The 17,788-nt window shown below is 37.4% G+C and overlaps 1 protein-coding gene across 21 annotated transcripts in view; it reads left to right on the forward strand.

Moving 5' to 3' along the window:
• ADD1 (adducin 1) overlaps positions 1-17,768 on the forward strand; it is a 60,327-nt gene extending 42,559 nt beyond the window's left edge. For 4 of the 21 annotated variants that reach the window (XM_068679729.1, XM_068679734.1, XM_068679731.1 and 1 more), the window contains exons 11-17: positions 950-1,051; positions 2,587-2,676; positions 3,540-3,632; positions 9,256-9,412; positions 10,400-10,651; positions 11,395-11,490; positions 15,272-17,768. In XM_068679729.1, coding sequence (XP_068535830.1) covers positions 950-1,051; positions 2,587-2,676; positions 3,540-3,632; positions 9,256-9,412; positions 10,400-10,651; positions 11,395-11,490; positions 15,272-15,624 — 1,143 coding nt within the window. In that variant the 3' untranslated portion in view covers positions 15,625-17,768. Of the gene's footprint in view, positions 1-949; positions 1,052-2,586; positions 2,677-3,539; positions 3,633-9,255; positions 9,413-10,399; positions 10,652-11,394; positions 11,491-12,236; positions 12,272-13,684; positions 13,724-15,271 lie in introns of those variants that run through there. The other 17 variants (XM_068679747.1, XM_068679750.1, XM_068679737.1 and 14 more) reach the window with 12 other exon arrangements.
• Positions 17,769-17,788: the final 20 nt, after the last annotated feature.

The following is a 17,788-nucleotide window of genomic DNA, read 5'->3' on the forward strand; positions in this document are numbered from 1 at the left end:
TTTTGTAACCTTTTAAGCTATAAGTTATAAAATACTCGACATCACCAAACTGTTCCTCTAGGTTGCTGTGCTACAGCTACAGACTATCTGTGCAGAAACTAATTCTGGAAACAGAACATTTTGCTGAAGTAGCTTATTTTAATGCAAAACTTTGGTGATGCCCACTCTTGCTTCACAGTACAGTACCATTCACTAAACCTGGTTAGTGGCATCACGTTGCTTTTCATACTTCTGTCATCTTATGCTTTAAGTTCGCTTTGATGTTTGCTGAGTATCGGAGGATTGAATCAATGATCTCTCTGTCTCTCTCGTGCTATTTTGTAAAAGCACCAAATGCAGAAAATGAACATGGCAGTAACAGGGTTTTAGAACTCGTGACTTAGATCTTGCTCTACTTCTGTCTGGGTAAGGTATAGTGTCCTTTTTAAACAAATATGAACTCACTTTGAAAATTTTAGAGCCACTTTTATCAGAAATATCTAACCATGCTGGAGTTTTCCTACTCCTCTATTAATGGAAGTCTATTCATAGAGTGAGAAGCGTGGTGTTTTTAGAAACATGGAACACTGCAGTTGTCAGTGTGGCCAAATGCACAGAAAAACAGCTTAAAGCCTTTTAGTCTTCATAGCCTCTGAACTGCACCTAGCTGTAGTAATTACATAGTGTTGGATGGAAGTTATTTGGAAGTTGACTGGCTCTTTAGTTTTTGTTGTTGTTGCTGCTAGCTTTGTTTAAGGAAACCACTGATATTTATAAATGTATCTGAAGGTACAGTTTATATTATTGAAGAAGCGACTTAAGTAGTCTCAGAAACGAATGGAAGAATGCAATCATTGGTTCAGTTCTCTGTTATGTATAATGCATGATCAACTCTGATGTGAATTTGCTGCTGTCAGTGTCTGTAGCCATTACAGCAATTCTGACTGTTCAACTGTTCTTGACGTTACAGTGGACTAAAGAGGATGGACATAGAACTGCCACCTCTGCTGTCCCTAACCTGTTTGTTCCATTGAACACTAATCCAAAGGAGGTCCAAGAAATGAGGAACAAGGTTTGTAATAGCAGTAATTTCTTTTAATTTATTTGTTTTGGTCGTCATTACATGAAGTAGCATACTTCTAATGAACTAACTTTGCTGGGAATTTGGGGGATTAGATAAGACAACTTTGGTTCTGCTCCCCCCCCTTATAACTAGATACTGAAACAATTCCTAAATTTTCTGAACTCATCTTGGAAAAAGCTGGTATTACTTGTCCACTACATGAAGACTTGCATTGTCAAATGTTTTGTTACTGTCAGACCAGTTGCTGGATACCTCTGAAACAACCACCACAGTGTTTATGGTAGTAATTTTATTCCCTAAAGCCACCCTTTTACACGAGTGATCTGATCTGATTTCATGAGTTGAAATTGTGGCAAGGACAAAGAAGTCTACCAATCTATCATTGTATTTTATTATATTACGATACACTGGGATCATTGCGAAAACTTTTTTGTCCTCTGGAACTGCATGTCATTCTCTTTGAAATGACCTAGCAATTAGTTTTCCAGTCTCTAAATTTCAGATCATCTTGTCATCTGTCTTCCAATGGGAAAGCCTTGAACACATAGATTTTTTTCCACTTCATCTGTTTTAAAGTATAAAATAAGCATCAGTGTCTTGTTACTGCTTAACTTGTTCTTAGTTGTTTTGCTGACTTCTAACTCATGGCCATATGGAATATGGGAATTAGCCATAATGCTGTGTCACAGGAAATGTCTGTGTAGTGTTACTGGCAGGAATACTGATTTGTGCTAAGAGGACTTCTATAAAGTTGACAGAGCTTTTGCTTTTCCTGACTCAGCACTGTAAATTAATGATCACTTGAAATGAGCAATCTGGTGAAATTGCTGAGCACTTTCTTGGTGTTTGAAACACAAATATTGCTGTATTAAAAATGAATGAAGTGACTAAAAGGAGAGAAGTGAAACTTTACGTTTTGCTCTCCTCATGACAATAAGGGCAGTGTATGACAACTAATTCAAAATATATTTGTTATGAATTCTTTGCCATTGCAGGATATCTAATTTAAATAGATAATACCTAAATGTAAACACCCATTTTCTGTTCCTATCTTTGGCTTTAGAAGATCTGGGAGTATTTAGAATGCAAAAAAAGAAGTTTGAATACTCTCAGAAGAGTGTCAGTTTATGTGTAGGTAAATATTTGTATGCCCTTCTAAAGATACAGGCCTGATTAGATGCAAAAATGGAACATTATACAATGTTACAGTAAGTTCTGTAGGAAGATGAGATTGTGCTGTAACAGGCCAGTGACAGAAATATATAAATGACGCATTGGGTACAACAGACTTATAAAAATCACCTCTGCAATTCTCTTCTCTCCTTGCTTTTTCCCACAAATTGGATTTGTTTGCTACCTAACCTCTACAATTTTACTATAAGCCAGTACTAAAAAGTGAGGGGCAGTACAGACTGGTTCACTCACCCTTTCAAATTAAAAAAATATATATATTAAAAAAAAAAAAGTAGTTATTTTTTTCTTGTGTTGTTTATGTGACTGTATTCTGCTGCTTTCATTTACAGATCCGGGAGCAAAACTTACAAGATATTAAAACTGCAGGCCCTCAGTCACAGGTTCTTTCTGGTGTAGTTGTGGACAGGAGTCTTGTACAGGTGAGAGTATAAAATGCCTAAAACCATTAGCTTAATCTGTGATGGTCCTGTGCTTTCACCTAATGTGTCCCTATAAAATTATTCTTTAATTGGCAGAGGGTAACTGTTTATAAGGTAAGTCTTAGAGGTAACACTATTGTCTTTGCAAGAGTGCTCAGGATCAGAAATTTAAGAGGCTTCAATCATGTAGCTTAAGCATGTCTGTGGAGGATGCTCCTTTTCTTTTTTTTTTTTTGTCTGAATGTAATGCATGAAATTCAGAAGGCTTATTTATATGGATTTAGATTATTGTTCATAAGTAGTTGGGCTTTGTGATAGCTTTTGTTTGTTTGTTTGTTTTCCAACTTTATGTATCTGTTTAAGTATGAACACTGGCCACAGCAGGCTCACTGTGGGGCAGTAGTGTTGTGTGTTAAATAAAATATTATGAAATATGATAATACATTTGAGGAGCAGTTTGCAGAAGAAAAGCATATTATAAATCAATAAAACTTCAGAGCAGTATATCTGGATATACTACAGATATTAGCTGTGAATCATAGCTCAAAATAAAGTACGACTTAGAGCTATGCAGTTATTCTGTTAAACACACCTGAAAGGCTTTAAAGCTCTATATATCCGAGTGCTTTAACTGCCTCCGATATGCATTTTATGATACACTTTGAATAGCTTGACAAGTTTTATCGTGACCATAGCTTTACTTATGTTGGGGGTCATATCGTGTGCATGTCGATTCATTGTCATTGCAATTTTATCTAGCAGTTACTGTTTCTTTGCATGTTTTTAGCAAGTGCATAATGCTCTTGGTTGATGTTTTAAAGCCCGGGCTCGGTTTGCTCTGTTTACTCAATTTACTGTTGCAGGATGCTCCCCTCTCAGACTGTACGGAATCTATTGAAGGGCTCGATCTCACAGAGCAGGCCTTTAGTCCCGCTAAATCTCTGTCTGTTAGAAAGGTACTGCCCTGTCATACTGCTCTAAATACTGTTGTTCACCCTTCATTTTACCTTTTCCTTACCCTGTGACCTCTTCCCTCTGTTAGCTAATGATTTGGCTATAAAAGAAAGAACAAAAGTAGATGGATCTCCAAATTATGTATTTGCGATTATAAAAGCAGTTAAATTACCCCATTAAAGTATATTGTAAGGATTTTTATCTTTTACCTTGTCTGTAGAAGCTGATAAGGAAACATTTTTGATATTAAGCTGTTGATTAGGTTCTGCATGTAATGGGTTTCTTTTCGCATGCTATTAATATTAAATTACTCTAATTTGAGATCCATCTGGAGTTAGCTTAATGTCAGTTTAATTACATCAGTGTAATTCCGAAGATATCCACATGCTCAGTGTGTGCCATGTCACACTGTCAAGTTTTGATCCTGCATTGTTTTGTTTCCTTAAAACTTCCTCCAATAAAGGTTGATCTACACGATGACTGAGTAGTGCCCCACACATCTAAAATGCATTGGCTTACTTGTGCTTAATGCAATATACCTTAAATACAGAATAAATTCAAGAAATGCGTGTATGGTTGTCCTTTGAAGCTGAGTAAACAGGTACAGTTTGCAGAGTGGAAACACTCTGTCCTTAGTTGGTTTTGTTTTCCAGGGTTTGGAGGAGTTTCTTAGAGGTGATCTAACACAAGCACAGTGTGTAGATAAGCTTCACTGTCTCATCTGCTGCAATGTTTTATCTAACAGATTCCTAAATCTGTGCCTAACATCTTATCAGAATAGTTTTCCCATCAAAAAACAGAATAATTGGAATTACATCATTGCTGCAAAACTCATGACTTTATAGCATTTTCTAGTGTAATTGGTCAGTTGGTATTATCGATAGATGCATCATACTGAGGATTCGATTAAGTTGTTTTTCAGGTTGCAGTTTTTTTCCTCTTGGAATATGGATAAAACAACGAAGTGTTATTTCCATGTTTTAGAGGAAAAATAAAACAAAAATTTGTCAAGGTAGTGCCTGCCTGTATTTGGGCAGCTTCTCTGCTTGATAACAATACCTTTGAAGTGAAAATTATTTTTATGATAGGCATCCACTGGTTATCACAACAGTTTGTTTCATCAGGGCCATGCGTGATATCTTTCCAGTATCACTCCTGAACAATGGCATAATCTTTCTATAAAACTAGTCAAATATTATAAATAGATTTTTGTAGATGTCAAGGAGCCAACAAAAGACTACTGGTTATGATTTTGCCTAGTAGTATAATGGTAGGGTTTGGACATCATTTGGATGTCTTTCTGCTTTGGGGTGTCATGAAAGTGCTTTCCTCCTGAAATACTGTCTAAAATTATGCCAGAATGTCAGTTTCAATAGGAGTGGCCAATTTCATTCTTTCTTACCTGTGTATGTATTATGACCTGAATGCTTGATAAAGTATTTCCTGGTGGGGGTGGGATTTAGAAAGATGATGCTGAGAATTAATTGCATATTGTAGAACAAAGGCAATAAAAGCAAAGTTATGATGCCCACGTAAACCTCACAAGGAATGAAGCTTTAAGGAGACCTATACACCAAGGGCTTAAGGACCTCTAGGTACAAGATAATTACAAGTTTTCAGCTGACAATTTCTTAGACACTCAATTACGATTAAATTAAAAAAAAAGTTCCATCTAATTGCAGTAAGTCTTAAAATGTATTGTGCTTTCAGCTAACATTGAGATTGTTATTAAATACTAATTCACACTATTTCAGATGGAAAAAATCCTGTTTGTGTTTTGTATGCATGTAATGCTTTGAGATTTTTGTGCCTATGCTGCATTAATAAATTATCTGTTTTGCCTTGTCATTTGCTTTTTCCATGTTCTGAGAAGTCTTGGCCATGTTGCAACACAAACTCCTTGTGCATCATGAGACTTTATTCATGTTACAGACTTGGTTAAGTAAGATTCTTTGCTGAACCAAGAGGAAATGCTTGTTACTCTTACCCATAACCGTTCTGCAATCTGATTAAAATGTATATAAATTTCCATCAAGTGCTGGGGATTGCCCATTTCATGTCTGTTCCTTCAAAATGAAAATTCTGTGGCTTTGCTCTTCATGGAAAGCCTCCAAGTTCTGCCCCAGAGGGAGTAGGCACTGTGTTTTAGTGGTGACTTCTACATGAACATGCCTTTAAGAATCTTGGCTTTTTGGAAAAAGGCACTGCATTAACATCAGATTGTATCAAGTGTGATTGTTAACTTTCAAGTTAGACAGCTATGAACATGCTGTCTGATTAAGAGAGAAATTGGCATGTATAAGGTGCTAATTTTGCTCTATCTATCCCTGAGAATGAGATGAAGTGCTTGCCTGTTGCATAATAGCCACCTCAGAGTAGGTTTGAATTTGTCCCTGAAAGTGAAATTTGGTGGAGGAGTTGCATAAAGCGTTGCTAATCTAAAATTTCCAGGTAGGATATGTGAGCTTCCAAGGCTGGAAGGAAGGCATATTGTATGTTGTGAGCCACGGTTGACTTTCCTTTCTTGGATTTCTTGGATCTTTTTGGGAGAATATGCTCCTCCAGAATTCTTTGGAGTGAAAACATTCTGTTCTTAGATATAATTTATCTGCTGTTTCTTCTGTAGGAGAAAAATGTTGATGTTCAGATCTTTATGCAAGCAATCAAACTTCTGTCATGGAAAATAATACTAGAATTAGCGTAATCCAGATTAATTCACTAGAACACAAGTTTTCTGCATGTTACCCTTTGTTGACTTGCTTGATGAAAGAGTTCCAGTCCTTCTATATGAAAATCTATTCCTGCTCTACAGTCTCTTGTAATGCTGGAAGCGACTCCAGACCAATTTTCTTATTCAGTTTTTCTGAATGTTCATAGGAATCTCCAAATAGCACAGACAAGCTGATAGCTCTGCAAAGTCTGTCTACTTCAGTGTCATATTTAAAGATCTGAAGTATGTCCTCTGTTATCAGATAGTCCTTTGTATTCACTTTCCTTCTGTCCTGTTAGTCTCTTAGCTTTCTGTCGCATGTTTTTATTAAAATTCTTGGAAGGCTGCTCTGTAGCATACCTGTGAAGTAATGCATCCCTTCTACTTGGATTTTTATGTGTTTTAGTGATTTGCATTGCAAAACTTACTAAGTTACTACATGAATTTACTTTCCCTGTTAAACTGATTTCTCTACTCTTATAATTTTCATTACTGGCATTTGAACTGATCTTATATTGTTGATAACTGATCAAAACTGGATGAATTAATCTGAAAACATGTTTTAGCAGATGATGTCTTTTCTGGTGTCTTATCTAATTCTGCTTTTAGAATCCCAAACCACAAGTACTCTTCCTTCACCATACGTAATCCAATTTCTGTTGTTGCCTGATCTTTTTCAGTATTATTTCTGTTGATTCAAAGATGCTCAGCTAGTACAAATACTGTTGGCGTTGTATTTTTTTTAAGCGAAAGTGACAAACTTGATGTGCTGCTTTTATTCCCAGCAGTTAAAAAAAAAAAAAAAAAAAAAAAAAGCATTTAAGGAAGCGCAGGCAATACCAGCGTATTGATCATCTTGCAGCAAGGTGCACGTTTTGCTGTTTGTGGTCACTACTTAATCAATAAGCATGCAGTAAAACTTGGTTTCATGTGAGAGCTGTTCTACCCAGTCATTTGGAGTTTGGGTTTATCTTGCAGACTAGATTGAAAGACCTTTAAATGTTTGAGGGATACCAGTGTGCACTGTATGTCTTGTTCCTTCTCTGTTGGCTTTTGCATTCTTATAAAACTCCAGGAACTTAATGCCTGCGATCAGTGCTTTACAAGCCTGTTATTTATCATTGAGTATCATGGTTAAATCTATGTACGTAGTTTGGAGGGTGGGCAAGCGATAAGGGGGGGAATCGAAAATTACCATGAGCACCAATTTGCAGCCACTATTAAAAGCTCAGACCTGTTTTGGGGGATGCTTTACGATTTTGACAAAACAGTTAAGATTTGTACAAAGGATGTTTTGTGACTTACTTTAATGTGTTATCCTGTGATAAAACCCATAGCTATCAAAACTGTTTTTACTTTTTTTCTTGGTATTAAGAGAGCTGGTGCTTAACGAAATGTGTTGAGAACAGGCTTTTGACACTCTACTAACATTCTGTGTCTGAGACAAGAGTTCTTCCTCTTATTTTATGGAGAAAGGGAGGCAGTTTATAATATTTTGTTTCTCTCCTGCTGTTACCTTCAGGATCTTACAGCGGAGGGTTGTTACACTGTTTGTTCTGTACTTCTTACTAGCTGATGTTTGCTTTCTAAAGAGAAGCACAGATTCTGCCAACCAGCTGTGCTTATTTCCCTGGATTGTACCACACCACATTCAAGGAGCACATTCATGAAGCTTTCAGAAATACCTAGTTCTTGTCTAGCACCTTTTTGGTACTGACAGTTTGTCCTAAGTGCTGTTAGCATTCCAAAGAGTTCTCCACCTCATTTTATCTTCAGTTCTGCAGTAAAGATCTCATGCTTGTCCATCAAGTGTGGACGTGGAATGCTCCTTTCTTCTTTCTGGTGCTATTTATTTTTGAACTCTGCATTCTAATGATTTAAGTATTGATACAAATAACGTTTGAATGTGAAAGTGACTTAAGCAAATCAACTCATGCTTCTTTGGTAATGGAATGCAGGTACCTCTCTTCAATAACAAAGACAATTCAGGCTTCACAAGGACAGGAGGCACAAAACACATCAGTCACTTCCCAACTAGTACCAAATAAACTAGACTTGCATATATCCACTGGAAAGAGAAACACTTAAACAAGTCACCTGAAAGCTACAACAGCTACCCAGGCAAGCATCTTCTGTACCTGAGATGAAAAGCCAATGGCTTTAGTCTTTGCTATATGGTTAGAGAAGACAAACATAAAACCTTTCTGTTAATCTCTGATGCAGCTGCTTTTGTCCATTATAATTTATTGTACATGGAATCACTAACATTTTATTTTCGTTGGTATAACATTTTATGTGGCTTGTATGATCAGTGTTATAGATGTAAATATGCTAACTCATAAAAATGACAGTTTAGCAATTTTTAAGTAACTAAGCTTGAAGTTAACAGTTAACCTGGTGTACACAGAACACATACAAGATGGCTTTTTACTCTAACATCTGTTAGATGTTATGCAGTAGCTAGCAGAAATGGCTTTTTTAATTTAAAAAATAAAAATCAACCTACGAGCTGAGTCCTCTTAACTTCTACAGGTATTTTGTACCCAGATTGTCATGCAATTGGGCTTAGTATCTTGTTTCTTTTCTGGGGAGAAAAAGAAACAAGATACTTATGTGAGTTCAGCTAGACTGGCTGCTGTTTGATTTATTGCTTGACGGTGGATAATCCCTGGTGGAAACACTGATGTGTCTGTGAGAGTAATTCATGAGACCTATTTTCTCCTTAATATTAACCTGATGTAGATTTTAAAACTAAATTCTACTATAGGATTTTTTTAAATTACTAATCTAAAAGAAAATAAGCATAACATTTTGCAGGATATCTTGTTGCTTTGGTTGCTTTGTAGCTGCTGTACTTCTCAGGGTTCCACGAGTTACTGCTGAGTTGCAGATGTATCTTAATTTTCTTTTGTCAGGGCGAACTGGTGACTGCATCAAAGGCAATAATTGAGAAAGAATATCAACCAAAAGTCATAGTGAGCACAACAGGACCAAATCCCTTCAATAAACTCACTGATCGAGAACTGGAAGAATACCGCAAAGAAGTGGAAAGAAAGCAGAAGGGGCCAGAAGGTTGGTTTGTCTGTGTGGTGTTTTTTTCTGCAATAGACTTCAATAAAAGCAAATGTGTTACTAATTGGAATGTGGGTTGCCTGAAAAGGCCATAGGTTATTTTGCTTGTGTTCCATTTTTTTTCTGGTGTGAATTAGGAATTTAACAAGAATGTTAGAGACAGGGAGGGCAATCCAAGTGCTGTAGAGTATTCTGTAAAATGAATTGAGCTAATTTGAAAAAAATATCCTGAGGTGTTCAGTATGGCCAGCTGATGTTCCTATTAGGAAGCTGAAAGCTTAAAACTTCAGTCACTAAAGTGTTCAGGTACTGTCATAAAAGTCATAAAGGTGTTCAGGTACTGCAGAGTATCCCAGGTTGTTCTGCTGTGTTTCCCTTAGCACTAGAGATCATCTAGGGCGAGTTCTCAAATCCACAGGTCGATGTGGATTTGAGAACTTCAGCCAGATAACAGAATTTGATTGCTACTTGGAAGTGGCACATCAGGGAGACTGACCAAGAAAAAGACTTTCTAAATTAACATAGAATGAGGAGAGAATCTCTGTAAAATGAGATTATTACTGCATCTACAGAAGTAGGTCAGGATAACTGCTTTAAAGTTTTACAGGATAATGCTTCCAGTGCTTACAATTTGTCTGTTAAGGTTTGAACTGAACGATGCAGGAACTAGAAGTGCAGTTTCTTTTGCAGTGTGTGCTCCCTGCTGCAGCTTCTTGATAGGACAGTGTAGGAACCACTGGAGACTGTGTATGTTTAGCTACACAAGTATTGGACTGTCCGGGGGACTGGGATACCCTGCTGTCATGCCTGTATAACTGCATGCGTTTATTCTCTCAGTAACACTGCTACATCCTTCTTAGATAAGGTATCAAAACATGGAGACTGTGTTACTGAGACAGACACCAGCTGGGGAACAGAGTGCTTTGCTTAGAAATCAGGACATCAGTGAGCAAAACACTTCTCATAAAAAATCTCTGGATTTGAAAGGCAGGTCAAAAACCTTTCAAGGAACAGATATGAAGACTTTACAGGATTGCGACGCATCACCACTGTGTAAATCTTTAGATAACACTCAGTTTGCTGCTGCACGGGTTTCTTGTCAGACCATGCAGCCAGTCATCACACATCTTAACCGAGAAGAGCCAGCTGGGCAGAAGTCCTCCCAAAAGGAATTTCATACTGCAGTGATCAAAGCGTTAAGGTCCAATCCCGACCTTTTGACTGAGGCCTCAGAATATGGTACAGTTGCACTTGCAATCTAAGGAACAAACTCTCTCTTCATCATTTGGAGATTCTGTCAGTTGACTTCTATCTGTGGGACTGATTTCACTGTTTAATTGTCTAGGTGAACTGTCTGGAACAATGACTCTGTGTTGTTCCTGATGTATGGTGTACTCTATTAATTACTCCTTTGCATCTAGGGCTATTTAAACCTGGAAGCAACGGGGACCCTCCTTACTAATAGCAATTATGCAAACCACTGTGAAATCTGTTTTTGAATCATTCAATTACTGCATGCTTCTCTGATCAGCTGTGCAGTCTTCCATTCTTTTCTTTTTGTATGCAAATTTATTTACTCTGAGTTTCAGTAAAGCAATTCAAAGCAAGCAAAAGAGCATTATCTTGTGATGGTCTGATAGCATCCCCCCCTCCCGTTTGTTTGTATCTTCCTTGTGATTTTTCTCACAAGTTTTCATAGGACGATATTCTGTCCCAGCTCATAAACCATTATATTACTCATTAATTAACAAACAAACAAAAAAAAACCAACAGCACAACTGTAACTTGAACAGTATTGTTAATACCAAGCTGTCACTTAAAATTCTTTTGCTTGTTTTGATATTATTTAATACCCTGGCAGAATTTTGATTCAAAAAAATGTGTTAAGATTTCTTGTGTTTGAAGCAAAAGGACACTTCTGTCTCCTCCCATGCTGAAGCATTTTGTCTGCCTCTTTAATTTCTGTTTGTCTACACCTGCAGAACCTTCAGAAGATGGCAGACAACAGAAAGAGAGAAGTCCCCCGGATCACACTTCAGCGCGCACTCCTCCCAGCACACCAATTAAAGTAGAGGAAGGTATGTTCTCCTGATTTGGGGGCCAGGGGAAGCCAGTAACTGCATCATTAGTGACTGACGCATGAAAATATATGTACTAGTATCTAATAAAGGTAAATTATTTCTTGTACTCTATTTTTATACTACCTAAAATATACTACTCTGAACTGTAAGTGTAATAGGAGTTCTGTTTACAATAATAAAGAAGTGTGCATTAATATAAAGACAAATTTTCATCTCTTCAGAATTGCCTTGTCATCTCTTGGTGTTTCTCAACTGATTTACTTGTTTGTGCATTTTCTGCAAGAAAGACTTGCTCTTATAAAATGAAATGTCTGATGGTGAACCGGATACTAATTAGTTGCTTTGGTAAATCTCCTTCACTGATTGCACATTTCTTAAACATTATTGTACTTGGATTACACCTCAGTAAATGTTTTTCCAACTCAATTTGAATCTTAGTTTCATTGTTTGCTAACCTGACGTGGTAATTATGATTAAAATGAGACAGGACTGGGAGAGTCTATAATTTCCTCAAAAGAAGAAAGATAAAAGTCTTGAACAGGTGTAATCTAATTTTTGTCTTGTTTCCTTTACCTCGTACATTGGATATATCACTCGTCTGTTAGTCTTCCATTCACTACTTCATCTCATTCTGTTTCTATAAGAATGGTTGCAACCATTCTTCTAATTTAACACAATGGCTGTGATGAATGCATAGATTCTCTATTTGTGCTTTTTTCTTCTTGTGGCTGCGTTACAAGCAGGAGATGGATATGCTAAAGAGTACCTGTTACCATAGTAAGTATCATTCCATACTCTGACCTGCTTATGTGCTTTGCTTCACTCTTGCTTCTTTGTTTACTAATTTTTTTGTTTTGCACTTTATAAAAGGCAGGCTTTTTCAGCTGAGACACTGATTTCCGTAGTTTTTGATTTCATGAAACTCTAGGTAGCTACAGATTATATGTTAAAATGCCCTCCCCCTTCAAAAGAGACTGCAGAAGTGACATTGTGTGTTTCCATATCTGTGTCTGATTCCTTATGGTTTCAAAAGGAATAGTCTGAAGTTGTCCTTCAGCTATGGCTGAAACAGGTCTGGGAGTTTCTGCCCCAACAGTTTGCTGCTGCCCGCACGGTTTATACTTGGTGATGAAAGTTCCTAATCTATTCCAGTTCAAAACTGGTACCAGTGATGTAGATCTGAACTCATCCAGCACAAACCTACACGGAAGTGGAAATGGAATTAATCCTCTGTTACATGTAAGCTGTAGGGAAACTCAAATTCCGGCCAAGGAATGACAGCAAGTACTTGGTGGCAGCAACTTCCGCAGTTGTTTCAGGTAGATCTGCAGGGCTACATCAGATTATACTTTAAAGTAATAAGGATGTTTGGCCCACTCCATTTGTATGTTCTGTTGTATCCGAAAGCCAGTGTTTTTGTCGTAGATACAAACATCAGATTACATTACAGACAACTGTGATAATACTAATAAGGTTCTAAAACCTGAAATTCTTCTACACTGAGAACTCTGTTCCACAAACTCATATGGGTATATGTTCAGGACAAACATACAATGCTTATTTTAGAGACCTGAGTAATTGAAAATGCATGCCATGACAACTCTGACTGGCAGGAGTTCTGCTGAATGACAGTGTTCTCTGTATACAACTGCTTGATTTTTTTTTTCTCCTCATATTCTTTCTGTTTAAGTGTAGCTGAAGTCAGAAGTGTTTTATGTTTGAGTTATAGCCTAGTTTGTATGTTTGTCCATGTGTTTGTGGTTAAAAAAACAAGCAAGTAAAAAAAAATAAACCTTTATTTTCATAAATAATGTTAATTGTAAACACAAGTATTAATGTTACTTTCAAAGCTCTCTTATGATATGGTATATTTTATATACATATATATATAAAGGGAGAGCATGGTTGTAGACATGATTATTCTGAAGGGAGAAAAAACAGCATGAAACTTTCTGAGGTACTGTTGAATTCTTAAACTGTAAACAGTTCTTTTTGCAGCAAGATATAATTTGAAACCTTCTGGGCCACATTACTGAAATTCATCAAGTAAAATAACAAGCCTTTTACATATTGTATGCTTTTTAGTCTAACGTAGAATTCATTAATCTCCTTAATTCTGTAAAAAATATTGCTCTTAATGAACTAGGTAACAGACTTTTGTTCCATTCTGTCTTAATGTTAATCTCTTTAGCATAGATGATGGTAATTTGACAAACTGGGAAGGGATGCAGTAAGTTTCAAATAAACTTGTTTTAAAATAATAACAATAAATCTGACCAACAGACAAACACGGTGCCTGCTCTAAAACCAAGCCTGCTAATGCTTTCAGTTAATTCCTGAAAAAATCAAATCCAAAGAGTGTAGTGGTAGCGAAGAAGTGTAGGTAGTACTTACGTGTGTATATGATGCACACTTGTACTGGTTAGTCTAGAGCTTCAGGAGGCAGCTCTTAATGTACATAATTGCTTTCTCTTTTTAAATCCTGCCCGCTTTATAACTTTAAAACTTCTAACTTGTGCATTCTGTGTGTTTGGAACTGAATACTAGCGTGTTTTGTTTATTTAACATATTAGATGTTTGTGGTGCTCTAGGCAAAATGTGAATACCTGGTAGGAAACCAACATAACAGCCCTGTAAGAGATATTACAGGATACTAAGTCCCAGCTGGCAGAAATAAAGTCACTGTCCTTTCCATAAGAAAAATTGGGAAGCATCTAGTACTTTCTGTAAGTTCTTGTGAAACCTGTCGGTGTTTTGGAGGAAAAAAAAAAAAAAAAAACTTAAAAGGGGAAGACATAAATGCCTTTCTTTGGTGTCTAACAATGAGTATGGCCTGGATTTTGTGCTAAATTCCTCCTTATGTAACAGTGGAGATATATTTGACACAGCTAAGGAGATAACTTCTCAGTTTCAGTGAAGTGTTGAAAAATGCAGGGAACTTGAAGTGATCGTTGTTGTGTATGTATGCACAAAAGAGCTTTAAACAGAACATCTTTAAAGCATAGTGGTAAATGAGGAAGGTGTTACAATTTGAGAGTAGTGGTAAAATTCACCTTCGGACATGAAGGTACCACTGAATTTTTGATGGTCCATTTTTCTGGGGTGAGACTTGCTGTATTGCATAACCTGCTGAGCTTATTTAATTTGATAATCTACATGGATTTTACTTATAAGAATCCGTAATATATATTCATATATCTTGCAAAATAAGTGAAGCCTTTGTGATGGGAAATGATATTTAGAAACCACGTGCGTTAGACCTCGTGCAAGAACACTGTGGAAATCCATGTTTTGCAATTAAACCATTGGCTTGCCAATTTTTAGAAATTAATGGAATTGCATATATCAGCTACAAATCAGCACTTTCTTTTAAACTTGCTGGGATAAAACTGAAAAATTAATCAAGATTCTGAGTATTATGGTGCTCTCTTCAATGCCAATGAAAACTGTAGGTTTAATTCCTGCTTACTATACTAAAATCTCATGTTGCCTGCAAATGTTACACACAGAACATGAGAGAAATCTAAAGAGTTACTGTCTCTCTGGCTTACACCCACAGAATGGAATCGAGCTTCTGTGGTAAAAATCCCCAAAACAAACAAAACTTATTTCTATCTCTGTGCTGAAAGCTGAAGAAGGATAGTCCTATTACAAAGGCTTTATGCAAAGTAAATATTTTAGTTTATTTTATAGAGTGCACTTACCACTGACTTGCTTGGCTCTCGCTGCCCGAGGGACAGGAGTGAACTAACTGGGTCATTATCTGTCCGTCCATTAGAGACACAGCAGGACCAGACTTACAAAGATGACAGTGATGCTGCAACTTTCAAGCAAACCCTCCCAGATCTCACCCCTGACGAGCCTTCAGAAGCACTCAGCTTCCCTCCCTTAGGAAAGGAGGAAGGGAGATGTGATGAAGAAGTGCCCAAAAGCCAAACGGAATCACCTGCAGTGGAAAATAAGGAACCCCAGTCTCAACCTGCTGAAGAGCCGGTAACACCGACAGCTGAGGAGGGGACAGCAGCTGATGCAGGTAGTGATGAATCTCCAGGAAAGTCCCCATCAAAAAAGAAAAAGAAGTTTCGCACTCCTTCCTTCCTGAAGAAGAGTAAAAAGAAGAGTGACTCCTAAAGGCCAAACACACTGCAGAAACACTGTCATATTTTAAAATTCATTAACCACTAGAATGTACCAGATTGTACTGAGTGTTTTGTCTTATTATGTAAATGAATGCAACAAGTAATCCAACCAGCCCCTCGAGTTATGGCTTGATTGTTTAAGGTTATAACCAGAAATTAACATCTGAAAAGGTGCTAATCCTGTGTTTTCAGCAGCTACCGCAGATCTGATCCCTACTTTCTAATCAAAGACCAATGATTTCCACGCAGAAGTCATTGAATCACTATTTATACTTTAAAGCCCACACCGCTTTACAGGAGAATAAGTTTTCACAATTAAAAATGCAACACAAATTGCTTACCACAAGAAGCTTTCTCTTTCAATATTATGCTCAGAGTCCCAAGTAAATTTCTTCTTAAATGTTGACTTCTAGAGAGGATGCTTTTGCAGTGGTGTTTTCAAGGGGATGTCTTGAACTGACACGTAAGCTTCTGCAATCTTGTGATTACAGATCATGTTCTAGTAAAGCTTTGAGACTATCCATTCCTCCTCTCTTCCTCCCCTCTTCTGACTATTGTAACGAAATGAAGGTGTGTTTCACTTTATTTTACGTCTGGCACTTGAAATCATCTTTGTCTAGGAGGACTGAAATAACTGGCGCGTTCCGCTCATGTGCGTTGAAGGAGCCCAGCCTTTCCAGTGAGTACAGCATGGGGGAAATCTGGCTTTCAGTCTTGCCTCCCTAGGAATCAGTCATATGGTAATTGGGCTGTTAGAAAAGGTTAAAAAGTGACTCTGTCAGAAGCTTTCCAGCTGGTGATGTGAAGCCCGGGCAGCTGTATTTTAGGCCTTAGCATGGGTTTATTGCACCTGCTTAAAAATACATCGGGTGCACATGCAAACCTGTTGCATATAAACCCTATTTGCGGCCTTTTGTGTTTATCCCTTACCATTATAAAATTGTAAATGTGTTACACTATTGAACCTTTTTTGATATTATTTTCACTTTAAAAAAGAACAACACACTGGCATTTCTTCGTTTTTGTTGTTGTTGCCAGCAGTAAAGTACAGAAATCCCAGCTAACCTTCTTAATGATGTATTTTCACAGATGTTTGCTATAAATGTTTGTTTACTATGTAGCATGGTAAAGAAAATCACTTTCACTACTGAATTACCTAATTTCCAGTTATTGCCATGCTTCTGTCTATCACTAATCATAAAAGTAGTTTCCAAATCTGATAGGTAAAGCTTGCGAGAATTCTCCAGAAACCGTACGTAACTTACCCCAGCCCCAGGTGGGGCAGGCTGTGAATCGTGTCCGGTTTCCAGTATTAGCATTTCTGGTTGTGACAGCAGAAACCACTGAAAACTCCTTGGTGTGCGGGAGAGGGAGATGCTTTGATGTGCAGTGAGGGTCAGTAACAGAACGTGGATGTTACCTTGTAGGATAATGTATTATTAACCATTGCGATTGGTAAAATAGCAGGAAATTAATGCCTTACAATTAATTCATGCAGTAGAAGCATTGAGTAAGAGGTGGGTTCAGCAGCTGGGTGCAGCTTTGGATTAGAAAGGCCTACATTAGGCCTGAGGCGTGCTGATGCCTTGGACTGGTTTCAGACAGCGGAGGGAAAACAGCTGAAAGGGCAGAGCTGTAAGGCTTCAAGTGAGGGAAGAGGTTTGGAGGTAGCGTTGAGTACCACGAGAAGTGTAACGTCACCTGTTCTGGGATGGGGAGAGGTAGGGCGGGAGCAGGAATCACTGTGCGCGAGCCCCCTGAACAGTACTGTTTAGTCAGGACTGCATGGCACTAATGGCTTTGAGCTTGTACTTTAACCTTGTATGTCCTCTGTACACTAGGAAGCATACAATACTTATTTTGCTAAATTGTGTTTTATTGCAGGGTCGTAATTAAATTACTAATTGCTCTATGTTTCAGTTCATGAATGGAGTCCCTCCATTTATCTTGACCACATATGCAATGACTTTTAATTTCTAATTTTGTAGTTTGTTCTTTTAATTCTTTGTATTACAATATGAAATGTAGTCATGTATGGTATGGTTACACACTTTGGGGCAAGATAAAGTCCTGTATTTTTCTTTTTCTTGTATCATTAAGTTCTACTCACAAATAAAACTCTTTAAAAAAAAAAAAGTCTCTTCCCCTTCTGTTTT

This window comes from Anas acuta, chromosome 4, assembly GCF_963932015.1.
Source record: "Anas acuta chromosome 4, bAnaAcu1.1, whole genome shotgun sequence".
NCBI classification, from domain to species: Eukaryota; Metazoa; Chordata; class Aves; order Anseriformes; family Anatidae; genus Anas; species Anas acuta.